At 34.9% G+C, this 16,942-nt stretch overlaps 1 protein-coding gene across 1 annotated transcript in view; it reads right to left on the bottom strand.

Moving 5' to 3' along the window:
- MIB1 (MIB E3 ubiquitin protein ligase 1) overlaps positions 1–16,942 on the bottom strand; it is a 115,399-nt gene that overhangs the window by 56,436 nt on the left and 42,021 nt on the right. The window contains exons 7-10 of the mRNA XM_045527999.1: positions 14,093–14,276; positions 11,644–11,788; positions 9,587–9,720; positions 3,853–3,960 (exon numbers count right to left, since the gene is read on the bottom strand). Of these exons, the coding sequence (XP_045383955.1) occupies positions 3,853–3,960; positions 9,587–9,720; positions 11,644–11,788; positions 14,093–14,276 (571 nt within the window). The remainder of the gene's footprint in view (positions 1–3,852; positions 3,961–9,586; positions 9,721–11,643; positions 11,789–14,092; positions 14,277–16,942) is intronic.

Genomic DNA, 16,942 nt, shown 5'->3' with positions numbered 1-16,942 from the left:
TAACTCTCTGCTGTAGTTAACAGGTATATTGCAAACTGAAAGATAAATTATTTGTAAATACCTAACCTACTGAGCCTCACTCAAATCTTACTATGTTTATGGTATAAACAAACCATTTGTTTTATATTCAAGTTCAATTAAGAAAAAAGAAAAGAAAATCTACTCTTGAAAAACAGTGTTAACTTCATTCCTAAGTTCAGAGCTGCACTCCCATTCTGCAGAGCCTCTCATGTGAACAACAATCTTTAGATATGCAAGTCAATAAATGTGATTCATCACATAAACAGAATTAAAAACAAAAACCATACGATCATCTCAATAGATGCAGAAAAAGCATTCGATAAAATCCAGCATCCTTTCATGATAAAAACTGGCAACAAACTAGGGATAGAAGGAATATACCTCAAAATAGTAAGAGCCATATATGACAAACCCACAGCAAACATCATACTGAACAGGGAAAAGTTTGAAGAATTCCCCCTAAGAACTGGAACAAGACAAGGATGCCCACTGTCACCATTTCTAGTCAACAGAGTACTGAAGACCTAGCTAGAATACTTAAGCAAGAGAAAGAAACAAAGGATATCCAAACCGGAAAAAAGGGAATCAAATTATCTGTTTGCTGACAATATGATCTTATACCTGGAAAACCCTAAAGACTCCTCCAAAAGACTCCTAGATTTGATAAATGAATTCAGTAAAGTCTAAGGTTATAAAAATCAATGTAAACAAATCAATAGCATTTCTATATACCAATAACAACCAAGATGAGAACCAAAGCAAAACTCAATCCCATTTATGATACTGGCAAAAACAAAATAAAATACCTAGGAATATATTTAACCAAAGAGGTGAAAGATCTCTAACAGGAAAACAACAAAACACTCATTAAAGAAATCAAAGATGACACAAACAAATGGGAAAATATCCCATGTTCGTGGATTGGAAATCAATATTGTCAAAATGATCATAATGCCCAAAGCAATCTACAGATTCAGTAAAATTCCTATCAAAATACCAATATCATTTTTCACAGAATTAGAAAAAACAATCCTAAAATTCATATGGAACCAAAAATGAGCCCAAATAGCCAAAGCAATTCTAAGCAAAAAGAACAAAAATGGAGCCATCACCTAACCTAGCCTGACTTCAAATTCTACTATAAAGCTATTGTAACCAAAACAGCATGGTACTGGCGTAAAAGTAGACACATGGATCAATAGAACCAAATAAAGAACTCAAAAAGAAAACTACATGCCTACAACCAACTGATCTTCAACAAAGCAGACAAAACTTACACACTGGGGAAACGACACTCCACTAAATAAATGGTGCTGGGGAAATGGGCCATATGCAGAAGAATGAAACTGGATTCCCTATCTTTCACCACATATAAAAGTTAATTCAAGATAGATAAAAGACTTCAATGTAAGAAGTAACTATAAAAATACTAGAAGAAAACCTAGGAAAAACTCTTCTGAGCATTGGCTTAGGCACAGAATTTATGATTAAGACTCCAAAAGCAAATATAACAAAAACAAAAATAACAAATGGGATTTAATTAAACTTAAAAGCTTCTGCACAGCTAAAGAAATAATCAACAGAACAGACAGCTTACAGAAATGGAGAAAATGTTCACAAGCTATGCATCTCACAAAGGACTAATATCCAGAATCTACAAGGAACTCAAACAGCAAGAAAAAAACAAACAATCCCATTAAAAAGTGGGTAAATAACATGAACAGACATTTTTCAAAAGCAAATATACAAATGGCCAACAGACATATGAAAAAATATTCAAAATCACTAATCAAACAAATGCAAAATAAAACCACAATGAGATACCACCTTACCCCTGTCAGAATGCCCATTATTAAAAAGTCAAAAAACAATAAATGTTGGCATGGGATGTGGTGAAAAGGGAATGCTTATACACTGTTGGTGGGAATGTAAATTAGTACAACCTCTATGGAAATCAGCACAGAGATTTCTCAAAGAACTAAAAGTAGACCTACCATTCAATCCAGCAATCCTACTACTGGGTATCTATCCAAAGGAAGAGAAATCATTATACTAAAAAGATGCCTAAACTTGTCTGTTTATCACAACACAATTCACAATCACAAAGATATGGTTTCAACTTAAGTGCCCAACAATCGAGGACTAAATAAAGAAAATGTGATGTGCATATATACACACACAACAGACACGCCATGGAATACTACTCAGCCATAAAAAAGAAAAGAAAGAAGGCTGGGTGTTGGGGCTCATGTCTGTAATCCTAGCACTTTGGGAGGCTGAGGAGACCAAGAGATTGGGAGAGGATCAGGGATAAAAAATTACCTATTTGGTCCAAAATACACTATTCAGGTGATGGGTACACCTAAAGCCCAGACTTCACTACTATACAACACATCTATGTAACAAAATTCCACTTGTACTTGCTAAATCTATGGAAATTTTAAAAAATAATAAAAATTAAAATTAGGCAAAAAAGAATTTGGTTTTTCAGCCTCTTGCCTTATTAGCTATAAGGAGAAGGGCTGTGGTTTTTCAATGTCATTTCCATTGTCATAACTGGATTAATGAAATAAAAAATGAGACATTCAACTCAGGGAATTTCACTCCATTATCCCAAATCAAACTACAATAACAAAATAATTACTTTACTTTCCGTTTACAAAATACTAAAATTAAGTCTTTCTTTCATTACTGAAAAAACTTTATAAACACAAACTGGGATCCTAAAATCATAACCAAGAAAGATGCAACTTAAAAATTACTACTGCAAAAACAAAATCAAATTATATAAATCTCATTCACAAAGACATCACAGTAAGAAAACTATGATATAGTTCACAGATATTTAATATGCTAATTTAAAATTCAAGTTCATTCTAGGCAAGAGAAAACTTCAACATCAAAGATGACTTATTAAACAGGGCATAGTGGCTCGCTTCCCCAGGAAGCTGAGGGAGTAGGATCACTTGAGCCCAGGAGTTTGAGATCATCCTGATCCATCAATTTACGCCTCAGAAATTCAGATTCTTATTGATCACCCACAGATGGGAGTATCTTTTGGACAAAATTAAAACATTCTGCCTAATTTAAACTTGATAGAATTTTACTTATCCTAAACAATCCTGAACTAAACTAAAACAAACATGATTCTAATATATTTTTAGTAATGAATTTATAGTTAACTAAGACAAACTAAGCCATCCTTCACATCACATGTATAAATTCCCAACTGAGACACCATCAAACACTAAGTGATGTTTATTTCCCTTATATAAGAATATGTCCTTAATTAAATTAAACATATATACACACGCATAGTGATAAACATGAACTGTAAGCTCTTCAAAGATCCACATTAAGGTCAAAAAACAATGAGACTTTTTTTCCTCAGTCTCTCAGAGTGAAAGAAAAAGCAAAAAGTAAGACTTAAAAAAAATGCTAATTCGGTTACTACAAAACAACAATCAAAAAAGGTCTCTTGAATGTCACACATATCAGGAAAAACCTAGACCTAGCAGATCTATATTCCTCTTCCCTCAACTTCCCTAGGATGATTCCTGGGTAAACCCAACTTGGCTCCCAACAACATGGTGGCTCCACCACAGCAGCAGGAAACTCAACTCCTATCTTCACTAAGCACTATGCCTAGAATATTGAGGGATTTACACGAAAACAAGAAATACTTCAAGCTGTCCCTGTCAAATTTTTATTTTCAATCAGAAAAGCCTTAGGTAAATATTAAATTTAAATAATGAAAAAATCCATCTTGTAGTATAGAAATTATTTCTAAGACATTAATTTTCACTTAAAATATTTTTCAAGTTTAGTTACCTCTGCTTCTACATCCACGTTTTGCTTCAAAAGTAACTTCAAAATGTCAACATGTCCATTCTGACTAGCAGCTTGCATGGCTGTATGGCCAGCACATTGCCCATTTACCTAAAAAAAAAAAAAAGAAAAAAAGAATGAACACCTCAAATCAAAAGAGCCAAGACATATAGGAGATATATATATAGTGTAGATTTAAATCTAATACACTGTATGATTCTACGAGAATAATTTAGGTTGGTGTTCCATGTATCAGTACAGACAACTAGAGACTCTTTAGAGAAAAGAGGCAAGAATTTTTGTAAAAAATAAAAGTTCCGTTGTTTGAAGAGCTATAAAAGAACTGTTTAGCCAATCTGCAAAGTCGAAAGAAGAAAGGAAGGGAAAGAAGGGAGAGAGGAAAGGAAGTAAGTTAGTTTTGGGTATATATACTTCTTTTGGGATTATTATTATTATCTCGGAGCCCACAGTCCAATGAAAAAAGCACTGAGGTGAATGGAAAACTTGAAGAGATACTGGCTGTTAAAGCACAAATAAATGCAACTCAACAAATATACCAGATACCAACAATAGGCAAACTACCATGAAGAACACATAAATGAGTTAGCAAGATGGCTATATACAATAAAGCAGTAATTTCCAACCTTTCCTTCACTTCAGATGTTGTCTACATGCATAACTTACCCATGGACATCTCCAATCTTTATTTCCACCTCTTTCATTCCCATCCATAAAACCATAAAAGATGGCAGCCTAGCCACACGTTTATATTTTATCTACCTGAAGTAACATTAAAATGATAGTAAAATAATGTAAAACATAAAAATCCATGAAGACAAAGAGAAAGGGAGAACACGTGAAAACAAGAAAAAATAACATTTGTGAAAGAGAGAAAACAGATGGAAAAGTGTTAATTGACTTTACAGGGAACAGGAAGCCAACGTGTAAAGAACAGAGAGAACCCCAGACAAACACAAAGCCTACAAACTACAAACACAAGCGCATCACAGGGCTAACAAGAAGGGCCCCAGGTATAAGTCTGATGTGCAAGTGCAATGGCCGCACTCTAGGCCACTCCTCAAACTCAAGGACAGGGCACTAGCTGCCTGCATCTCATCCCTGGACAGGAAAAAGGATGGTTTTTGTCCTGAACAGCTGAACAGCTGTGGAGAACACATTCCTACATAATGGCATTTCAAGATCCCCAAAAGTTCTATACACCCAATCTCCATGATTCAAGATTAGTCAATAAGTCCTGTCCAGGTAAAGAGAGCTACCAATCAGCTTCTGATGTCTCATTCAGATATGAATGAACAACCAAAGATCAGAGATTTGAGGAAGGCTTCAAACACAAAAAAAGACAAAATAGGCTGGGCACAGGGGCTCACGCCTGTAATCCTAGCACTTTGGGAGACCAAGGTAGGAGGATTACTCGAGGCCACAAGTTTGAGAACAGCCTAAACAACATAGCGAGACTTTGTCTCTACAAAAAATTTAAAAATTAGCCAGGTGTGGTGGCGTGTACCTATAGTACCAGCTACTGGGGATACAGAGGCAGGAGGATCTCCTGAGTCCAGGAGTTTGATGTTGGAGAGAGCTATGACACCACTGCACTCTAGCCCAGGCAACAGAGTGAGACCTTGTCTCAAAAAAAAAAAAAAAAAAAAAGACTAAAAAGTAGAAATCAGAGGAAGATAATAGGAAAAATAGAAAAACTAAAGGTGAAAAATTTTCCATTATAAGAGGTGGAAGATGGGTAGATATGAGTCAAGAAACCAGTGTTTTTTGGTATTATGAGAATAAGACTTTTTAAGGCATATCCTTCTTATATCAGTATTTTTAAATTAAAGGATAGGTTGCATCCATTTTCATTACCTCTTGACATCTTACTAAAGTTATTTTTCTTTTATGCCTCAACTCACAAAGATAATTGGAGCTAGAAGGAAAACAGAACACACACACACACATGCATACACACTGGAAGCTGGAAAGCAGACAAACAAGAACTGACTTAGCAGACCTTGGCTTGCCACAAGAAAAACCGAGAAGCAATCTTTTTGCCAATGAACACCACAAGGCTCAGAACTGATGACTGGATACGGAGATAAATATGATGGTGGGTGCTAAACACAAAAGCACTGGTTGAAAGTCTGTCTAAAAAGCATTCAGATCCCTGGATCCGTGGTCTACCCATACATTAACAGAAACCTGAAAGTTTATTCTCTGGAAATGGTACAGTCTCTAGCCTATAGAAACCAGGCACTGTTAAGGGTGAGGTACAATACCAAAAAGAAAAGTTTAATGTAAACTTTACATGCTGAATACCAAGAACCCAGCCCTCTTCCTTTAGTATTCAAAGGCTGGCAGCCAGGTTTATACCCCATAAGCAGAAGAATCAAGAAACCTCTCTGGGGAGTCACACCAGCCCAAGAGAAAAGACCTAATGGCTAATGCCAAGAGTGACCCAAAGAAACATCCAACCAGATCACCCCACAAAGTCCACAGTTGACAAATGCACTCACAGACACAAGAGGTTCCCAGCAAGCCTTTTTACTATCTATTATTATAGATGAACAGACAACCAAGGAGCACCAGGCATCTGAGGAATGGCCTTTGACATGAAAAACAGAGATCAAAACAAACAGAAAAGTGTAACTTAGAGGACACAAAAACTTAAGCAAAGATAAGAAAAAAGACTACTTACTCAGTAAGGAAAAAGATGATATTGCAGCCTCTTTAAATACCAACATGATACTGTAAAAAGGAATGTGAAAAGAACCAAAAACAAACCTGAAATTCAAAACTGATGGAATGAAAACCTTGAAAGGATTAAAAGAGTAAGTTAAGAGACCTCTTAGAAAGGAGGTAGAGAAGAAAAAAAATAGAGGAAAAAAAATAAGAACATTCAAGGAACAGTCCAGAATTAGAGACATTAGAAGAAAGGAAATCACTGCTAAAAGAATTATAGAAAACTTCTAGATATGAAAGACATGATTTCCAGATTGAAAAGGTCAAACATCTAAAGCAACAGATCCACAGCAGGGCACATCATTGTGCAAGTTCAGAATATTGACCAAAATAAAAGATCCTCATGCTTGAGGGAAAAAACAGTTCACTTGTAGGATTAGGAATTAAAATATATGTCCTTTCAACAGCAATTATGGAATTATTCTAAAGGAAAATATTTCTAACCTAGAATTCTATTCCCATCTAAAACTTAATACATCCTTTCTCAGAAACTATGAAAAACTGTATTTCACCAAAGAGAGAGCGAATGTGGAAACAGAAAGACAGGGGATACAGGAAACAAGAAATCCAACACAGGGGAGAGGAGAAGGAAATCCTCAGGATGATGGGTGAGGAGACATTCCAAATGGGCATCAAGTGTAGAGGGCAACCTGTCCAGATGGAGCACACTGGACAACCTGAGAAGTTTCTATCAGAAGATGAAATGAATACACACCTGGTGTGCCTAAATGTCTTGCAAGATTAGACAATTAGAGAGGAATGTAGAAAGAAAGAAATTAATTATAAAAATACAGATTACTAACAAATGAAAAAATTTAAAAATTATGTATAGGGTGAACAGGGACTAGGAAAGACCAAAAACTGACCACAAGTCAACTTTTAGGAATGCAAGAAATGTTCTAAATCTTTTTTTTTTTAATATCAATCATCTTTTAATTGGTAACATGTTGAAATAACATTTAAAATATATTGGGTTAGATAAAATCTACTTTTAATATTAATTTCAATGGTTTCTTTTTACTTCTTTTGAACATGACTTGTAAAAAAATAAAATTAGATATATGGGTTGCATTATATTTCTATTTGTGCTGACTTTCATTTTTGTTACCCAATATGTAATTCCCAGACCAGCAGCATTATCATTACCTGAGAGCTCTTCAGAAATTCAAAATCTCAGGCTCTACCTCAAATCTCCTGAATAAAACCTGAATTTTGACAAGTTTCCTAAAGTGATTTGTATGCACATTAAATCTAGAGAAGTATGATACTAAACAACTATGCAAGATTAGTGTTTGCAGTCTATTACCTTTCAATACTACCTCTTACTGTTCTTTCTAAAACTATATTCATCCTTATTTAAAATCTGTAAATGGTACAGCATCTTATGCTAATACTAGCATAAAAAGGTACAAACTTCTTACTTAGCCAGGCAATGTTCTAAATCTTAACAGAGGTGTGGACTACATGGGCATGTTCACTTGTCAAAACTGGCTAATCCACTTATTTCACTGTATGAAAATTATATATCTCAATTTTTGAAAAAGGACAATTATGAACGCCAATGAAAATAAAAAGTTCTGTAGTAAAATACAATCTAGTACACTCCACAGCTAAACTATGAATGTCATTTATACAACATGCACAAGTAATTCTGATCTAAACAAAATCACAATATAATATAACCACATGAAGAAGCTGGAAAGAGTATGTATGTGTCTGGGATGCAGGTGGTAAAAGAAAGCTGAATCCTCACCTTCTAACGGGTACCAAAAGATAACTCCTTAAAAAAAGAAAAAGAAAAAAAATTGAGACACAACAACAGAGGTATACTACCGGAGGGTGTTCAGGTTAATAGGAAGAACATCAGCTAAAAGAGCCAAGAAAAGTTGCCTCTGAAAAATGGGAAAATAGGGGTGAGAAGGAAGAGATATTATTTTTCATAATAAACCTTACAAACTATTTTCCCCTTTAAATTTTTAGTATGTATGACACTGTTAAAAATAACTTTAAAATAAGTTAGTAATTAAATGAAGGAAAATATTACATCTAATAAGATCTAAATCTGCTTGACTGATTTAGGAAATTTGATTCTATCTTTCAAACAGAAAAAATATTTGGTACTTCAATATCAAACAAATTATTTGTACCATATCTCACAACCAATCAAGGTGCTGTGTTGTGTTGCTGCAGCAGATATCTTTAATGAAGCTAAAATGTCACAGGAGATTACAGGAGAAATAAGACATTAATACCTTATAATTATAAATCTGATCTTCTTCAAAGTGTCTACTGATAGCATACTTAAAAACAAACATACAAAGGTAGGCAACAAAAGCCCTTACAACACAGGATAATTCAAATTGCCACTCCAACTACCATCTCTTGACTGGCACTGATCATAATATTGGTGCCAGCATGACACCAATGACAAATGCAAAATACAACAACTAAGCTAGAATCAAAATTGTCCACTTAAAATATGGCTTGTGTGAATGGCAAAACTACAGCATAACCTAGAAAGGGTTATAAAATATGAATACGTGACCTCTAATTCACTTGCCTTATAAACTGTGAAACAGTAAACTGTCATGGAAGGCTGGAGAAAAGGTGTAGATTAAATGTTTTGAAAAGATAGACAACTGCTAATGAAATTTAATAAAATATATTTGAAAGATGTCATAAAATGACATTTACATGAGAAAAAAAATCACTGAATTTCCAAAAAAAACCTAACCACTTAAAAACCTAAATTTTAAAGTTTTGTCAATCATAAAATAAAAAAGTTATAGTATTAAATAAGAAAATGTCACTATTTCTTAGAAGTGCACACTAAGGAATATCTGGTGTTTGCTTTAAAATACCTCAGAAAACCAAGAAAGAAGGAATAAATGAAGCACGTGTAGCAAAATCTTAAATAATTGTTGGGTATAAGGTTCATTATACTATTTTATTTTTCCATATGATTCAAAATAATTTTTAAAATGCTCACATCCACATCTGGTCTTTTTAGCAAATCTTCCACTTTAGCAACATCTCCATTAGCAGCAGCCTTAACTAATTCTTCATTGAGGTCACCAGATTCTTGAGTTTCAAATAATTTCTTCAGGAGTTGTGAGAGTCTTTCTGTAAAGCATCAAATAAAGCTGCTAATATAGAAGGATCTCAACCCCTTAACTACTAAAAAACAGATATCATCCATATTCCTATAATCTTTTCCTTTTTATTATTTCTCTCATGTTTTTTCTATTATGCTACAGATAACTATCCATGCAAATTATAAACACTACTATATCAAGCTACATTAAATTCAAGCCCATAAATACTCTAAGTTTTCTCCAATTCACGTATGTCAAGTTAGAATTTTAGAAAAAGTGGTGAGTTACATACTAATAATTCAAAATTTAGAAGTCATACCAAAGAAATTGTGAATAAACACACTACTATGGGAGTACCACGATGATACAAACTTCAAGTTTTAAGCATACCACAGTAATTCTCAGAGCTCAATACCACAAACCTTAGAATAATTCAACAGATCAATGATTATGATTCAAAAGTAACTAATCTCTGTAATATCTGGGGACATATTTTAGGGACAAACTAATATCCTTTCAGTTCAAAATGGACATCTAAGTTTCAATAACATACCTTTAATAAGTGTCAACTGATTGATTTTGACAAAAACAAGAATGAACCAGGGATAAACATAAGATATCTTTTTCTAAATAGTTATCAATCAATATAGAAGCTATCAAGTTCTATTCCTTAATTCTTGGGGTACTTATTGGAAAGCAGAAAAATCACAAAGTTAGGGCAAGGGAAAAATCACAAAGTGGGCCAAGTCCCCATTATTTTAGAGTATAATATTAACCATTCATCACTCTTTTACTTTGTAGGTAGTCAGCTTATTGTGATGCCATCTAACCTTGAGGTAAAACTAAACACCTGACTTAAACTTTAAACACACTAGCAAATTAAAGCAGAAGAGACAAAAAAACAGAGGAAGTAGAAAGTAGTACAAAAATAAAACTGGAGGTGACCTAATGTTTTCCTTTTGTTTCTTACCATTTACAGTATAGTTCCACCTTCTTTTCTGGATGATAACAATTTACATACAGTAACATGTAACATGTAGAATGAACTGAGTCTGTGTATGTAAAGCTGGAGCATAACAAGGAAAGGCTTTGGGGATGAGTCTACATAAGCATCCAGCATATTCACATTTTAACATGGCTTTCTACTCATTGTGACATAAATAATAATTCTTTTTTTTTTTTTGAGACAGAGTGTCACTCTGTTGCCCAGGCTAGAGTGCCACGGCGTCAGCCTAGCTCACAGCAACCTCAAACTCCTGGGCTCAAGCAATCCTCCTGCCTCAGTCTCCCGAGTAGCTGGGACTACAGGCATGTGCAACCATGCCCAGCTAATTTTTTCTATATATTTTTAGTTGTCCAGTTAATTTCTTTCTATTTTTTAGTAGAGATGAGGTCTCGCTCTTGCTCAGGCTGGTCTCGAACTCCTGAGCTCAAACGATCCACCCACCTCGGCCTCCCAGAGTGCTAGGATTACAGGCATGAGCCACCACGCCCGGCCTATAATAATTCTTATTAAATGGTAAGAAAAAAAGATATATCTGATATGTAAAAATATCCAGGAAGAAAGCCATCTACTAGCAACAATGTTGGCAATAAAGCAAAAACAAAGCAGTCTAAGAAAGCGATGGACAAAAGTTTTAAAGAGCAGAATGTTAATTTCAGGTATCTCAGATTTGATGTGGAGAATTGCTTGATATACCCAAGAAAAAACACATATTCATGGGACTTTTTCCAGGGGATACTTCAGCCAGAAAAAAGCTGTTCATCACATAAAAAAATACGAACCTTTAGTGAATGTTTAAAAGATGGTCAACATTCAAGTGAGGCTATGTAATCTGGGAGAAAGCCAACAAGCACACGTACAATATTATCTGCATATGAGAACTGGGGAGTTAGCAAAGGTTTTAATGTAAACCATATTACCTTTAAAGAAACACAGTACAAAACATACCACCAGATGCATTGCTAATGGCTGATCCTGCAGATGCCACCTTGGAAACTGCTGCTGGATTATATGTCCAAGATGTTCCACAAACTTCCACCTTTAAATCACTGTCTGAATATATCTGTTGTACTCGACCAACTTTACCTAAAGTCTTGAAAAAAATGTTAAATTCATGTTTCCAAGTCTAAGAATATACCATAAAATCAATCACTGGTTTTTAGTATGTTTAAAGTATCAATTCTACTTGTTCCTAATGAAAACACTTTTAAAGAATAACCATTTTCAGGCCGGGCTTGGTGGCTCACACCTGTGATCCTAGCACTCTGGGAAGTCAAGTCAGCAGGAATCTTTGGAACTCAGGAGTTGGAGGCCAGCCTGAGCAAGAGCAAGACCTCACTTATACTAAAAAAAAAAAAGGAAAAAAAATTAGCTGGGCAACTAAAAATACAAAAATTAGCCGGACATGGTAGTGCATGCCTATAGTTCCAGCTACAGGAGGCTGAGGCAGGAGGACTGCTTGAACCCAGGAATTTGAAGTTGTAGTGAGCAAGGCTGATGCCACGGCACACTAGCCTGGGCAACAGAGCGAGACACTGTCTGAAAAAAAAAAAAAGAAAGAATAACCATTTTCAAATGGGTTATTTATGGCCGGGCACAGTGGCTCATGCCTGTAATCCTAGCACTCTGCAAGGCTGAGGCGGGAGGATCGCTCAAGGTCAGGAGTTCCAGACCAGCCTGAGCAAGAGAGACCCCCATCTCTACTAAAAATAGAAAGAAATTAGCCAGACAAGTAAAAATATATAGCAAAAATTAGCCGGGCATGATGGCCCATGCCTATAGTCCCAGCTACTTGGGAGGCTGAGGCAGGAGGATTGCTTGGGCCCAGGAATTTGAGGTTGTAGTGAGCAAGGCTGATGCCACGGCACTCTAGCCCAAGCAACAGAGCACTCTAGCCAGGGCAACAGAGCGAGACTCTGTCTCCAAAAAAAAAAAAAAAAAAAAAGTTATCTATTACAGTTACAAAATTTAAAGAGTATCTTTTAAAATAATCTTAATAAATAAAACTACTATACTTCCACAAGAATATAAAAGAAGTCTATTTTATTCATAGAAGTTCATATAAATTTTGTGATATTCAAGCCTCCTTTTTTAATCCCATGAGATATATCTTGAGAACTTACAACTCAAGTAGCCCCAAATCCATCACCAATACAGCCTGAAAAAAGAAAATCTGAACTAAAAAAAAACACAAAATACTACCTGAGCCCAAAAGGGCTCAAGCTTACATCTATGTTTAAATCCTTTTTGGAATCACCCCTGATTCCAAAAGAGAAATGGGTGTAGAAATAACAAGTGTTTTAAATATACAGAATGAGAAAGGAAGTCAGATGCAGATCACAATCAGCAGCAGCTCTTATCATGTGGAAGATATTGTTCTAACAGCTTAATAAACATTGACGCACCTAATACATAAAATCCTGAAATACAAATGCTATTATCAGCCCCATTTCAAACCCAGGTCTAAAACTCATTCTCTTAAGCACAATACAATAGCAAATAACAATACTGGAAAACTGGTGAAGAATAATGATACCTGACTACTTCCTAGCACAGAAGAGAGATTGATAGCCCTGGAATGTTTTTTCCCTTCTCTATAGCATTTAACCCCAACTTCTTGAAGATATTCTCCGGATGACAGTCTAATCTTTCTGCCAGGTCCTTCCCTTTCTCTGCTGACCAGCTCCTTTTTCTTCCTCAGATCCCTAAATCTGTTCATTTTCCCAGAATGTTATTCCTTAGGTTTTAACTCTTCTTTCTTAAAAATTCAATCTACTTTGACAATTACTACCTTTTTCCTAAAAGCGCCAAAATTACCCTCACCCCACTCACCCACCCACACCAATTCTAATTTTTAACTTCTCATTAGACATTTCCACTTGGAATTTTCTACCATCATCTCAAACTCTATAAGGCTACATTCTGTATTTTTCCCCCTTAATTTTTTACTATAGGAATTTCCAACACATCCAAAAGTAGACAATAGTATATGGAATCCATCAAACAGTTGTTTAATATGTACCCATCATACAGCTGCATCAACAGCTTGGGGCCAATCTTGTTTCATTTATTCCCCTACCCATTCTCCCCTCCTGTATTATTTCAGTATGTACCTCTAAACAATATCTTTCTTTAAACATAGCTACAATAATATTTATTGTCAACTCACCCCAAATTACCAATAATTCTAATCATATAACTTACTCTTCCATACCTTCCCAGGCTAATTTAACTGGAATACATCAGAACACAAAAGGCACAAGCATGCCTAGCTGTCAATGGAGGCTACAGTTCTAGGAAGGCTTATGCCAATTTAGTTTCTAACATTCATTTACTATCAAAAACTAAATAAGCATATTGTAATTCCTAGCCTTAAAACTATTCTATACATACTTACTGGAAGCATCGCTTCAGCCCATTCGCCATGTCCTCTTTGTAGAAGTTTAATTCTTTCCAGATCATAACAAACTTGTACAAGATCACCCACTTGAAACTGGGAGGCGCCTCCTTCCGCACCTTGAGCAGCATCCCCACTTCGGACAATGTTTGCTTTAGTGAGAACAGCAGGATTGAAGGTCCACCTACAACAGCAAAGCTAAAACTCAAAATGGGTAGGTTTATTTAATTTTCACAAAACATTCTTAAAGCAGATCAAAACAGCAAGGCAATCCTTTGCAATTACATCCTGAATAATTTGTATTTCCTTTTCATAATTTTTATTACACAAATTTGGGAAAAGAGTCTTCTACAATCACACCACTCTAATACAACTATTAACATTTTAGTATACTTTTGACTAGATTTATTCTCTCCTGCATGTTTTAAAAAAATTTTTATAAAAATGAACACACAATCATTGTTAAAAATTCAAGCATTTCATGCTCTTTGTATGGCAGTATGCATATAGTGTGTTAAGTTCCTTAAGAATCTCTTCTTAAAAACTTTGAAGTTAATACTTTTGTGCAACTGTGTTTTGAATAAAGCCATGACAGTGTTAAAAACAAACAAAAAAATGCAGTACTTTTGATTATTCTTTTATTGTTTCTGTTTCTTGTTTTTTCTGTGACTGCTGTAACTTAAAGTTTTTGAAACTGAATTGCTTCAAATAAACTGAAGATTTGTTATAATGAAAAAAAAAATTCAAGCATTTCAGAAACATGTAAAATAAAATTCAAAGTTCCATTTCACATAAACACACCCAGATCACCATTCCTATCACACTAGAAACTACTATTACTGCACTATTATGTATCCTTACACATCTTCTATTAATATAGGTTATTAAGTATGAAATGTCTGATTTCCTGAAGTACTAAGTTTTAGACAGTTGATATCTCTGACATTTCACTTTGACACTTCTTGTTTTATTTTTATTGTGAAGGTAAAACCTCATTCTTTCAAATGCATGGTTTGGCTTGTGATTATCTGCCAAATTTTCTTAGAGCAATTTTTGTGAAACCACAGATAAGTCAAAAATTCATCTTATTTTTGAATACAAGTTCTGCATAGAACCAATACAGCACAAACAGCTCAAAATATCAACAAAGTGTTTGGGAAGGATGTGGCTAATGAATGCACAGTATGTCAATGGTTTGAGAAGTTCCATTCTGGTGATTTTAATCTTGAAAATGAGTCACGTCGGTGACCTGAGACCAAGCTGGATATGGATGAGCTGAAAGCTGTAGTGGAAGCGAATCCATCTCAACCTATGCATGAATTAGCAGCAAAGTTTGATGTTGCTATTCCAATAATATTGGACCATTTGAAACAAGTCAGCAAGGTAAAGAAGCTGGATAGATGAGGACTGTGTGAATTAAACGAGCGTCACAAGAGCAACTGTCTCAAAGCTTGCCTTTCTTTGCTGTCATGACATAAAGGTGAACATTTCTACTCCATGTTGTTATATGTGATGAAAAACAGATTCTTTTTGATAATTGCAAGCATTCCACACAATGGTTGGATAAAGATGAAATGCCAAAACACAGTCAGTCCAAAACCAAATATTCATTAAGAAAAGCTAATGGTGTTGGTTTGGTGGTCCAGCACTGGTACTATCCACTACAGTTTCATGAAACCTGGTCAATCCATTACAGCACATGTCTACTACATTCAGTTGGACAAAATGATGAGGATGCTTGTGATTAAGCAGCCAAGACTGGTCAATAGCGACAGGCCAATCCTCTTGCAAGACAAAGCTTGACAACTTGTTGCACAAACAACACTGCTCAAACTAAAGAGGCTGGACTTGGAAACTCTCTGTCATCCACTGTATTCACCAGACTTTGCACCAACTGACTACCACTTCTTCCAGGCTTTGGACATTTTCTTGAAAGGAAAAATATTTAATTTCAACAAGCTGTGGAAAACACCTTTTGCAATTTCATTGCCACTCACTCTCCAAGCTTCTTCAATGCTGGCAGAAACAAGCTACTGTTAAGATGGCAACCTGTGTCAATAGTTTAGGCGCACACTTTGATTAACTGTACTGTTTCTTGTTTGAGATAAACGAAACTTTTGATTCAAAATCAGACATTTCATATTGAATGATCTAAAATATGTATGCTGATAAAATTTATAATGTACAGAATTGTTTTCTTTTCCATAAATGTGATATATAATATATATTATTCTGTCACTTCTTCTCTTCTCAGAGAACACATCTTTGAAGATTTTTCAATGTCACAGATATAGATCTACTTAATTCAATTGCTACAGAGTATTCCATACCTTGAATATACAATAATGTACTTAACTACTCTCCTATTGACTATCATTTAAAATACTTCCAAATTTTCACTATTATGTACAATACCATAAAGAAAATCCCTGTAATTATATCTTTGTGCACATGAGGTCAGTATTTCACTACAGATTCACTTTTTTAAGAGACAGGATCTTGCTTGTTGCCCAGGCTGGTCTCTAACTCCTGGGCTCAAGCCATCCTCCCACCTTAGGAAAGTATACATTTGCTTACAATTCTGATAGTTAGAGCCAAACTGCTCTACAAAGAGTATACCATTTCTCCCTATCATTGCCAATCTCAAGGATCAAAAAACAGTATCTAGTTTTAATTTGCCATGCATGGGTATTTAACATAATTGTAATCACTCTATCAAAACAAATTTGGATACTGACTTCTTTATTATATATAAGCATTTTTCCATGCTGTTATCATCTTCAGAACTGTCATTTTAATGACTACTTAATATTCCATCAAACAGATGTACCACAATGTATAATATAATTC

The sequence above is a fragment of the Lemur catta genome, chromosome 16 (assembly GCF_020740605.2).
Source record: "Lemur catta isolate mLemCat1 chromosome 16, mLemCat1.pri, whole genome shotgun sequence".
NCBI classification, from domain to species: domain Eukaryota; kingdom Metazoa; phylum Chordata; class Mammalia; order Primates; family Lemuridae; genus Lemur; species Lemur catta.
This window is presented reverse-complemented; position numbering and strand designations above follow the sequence as displayed.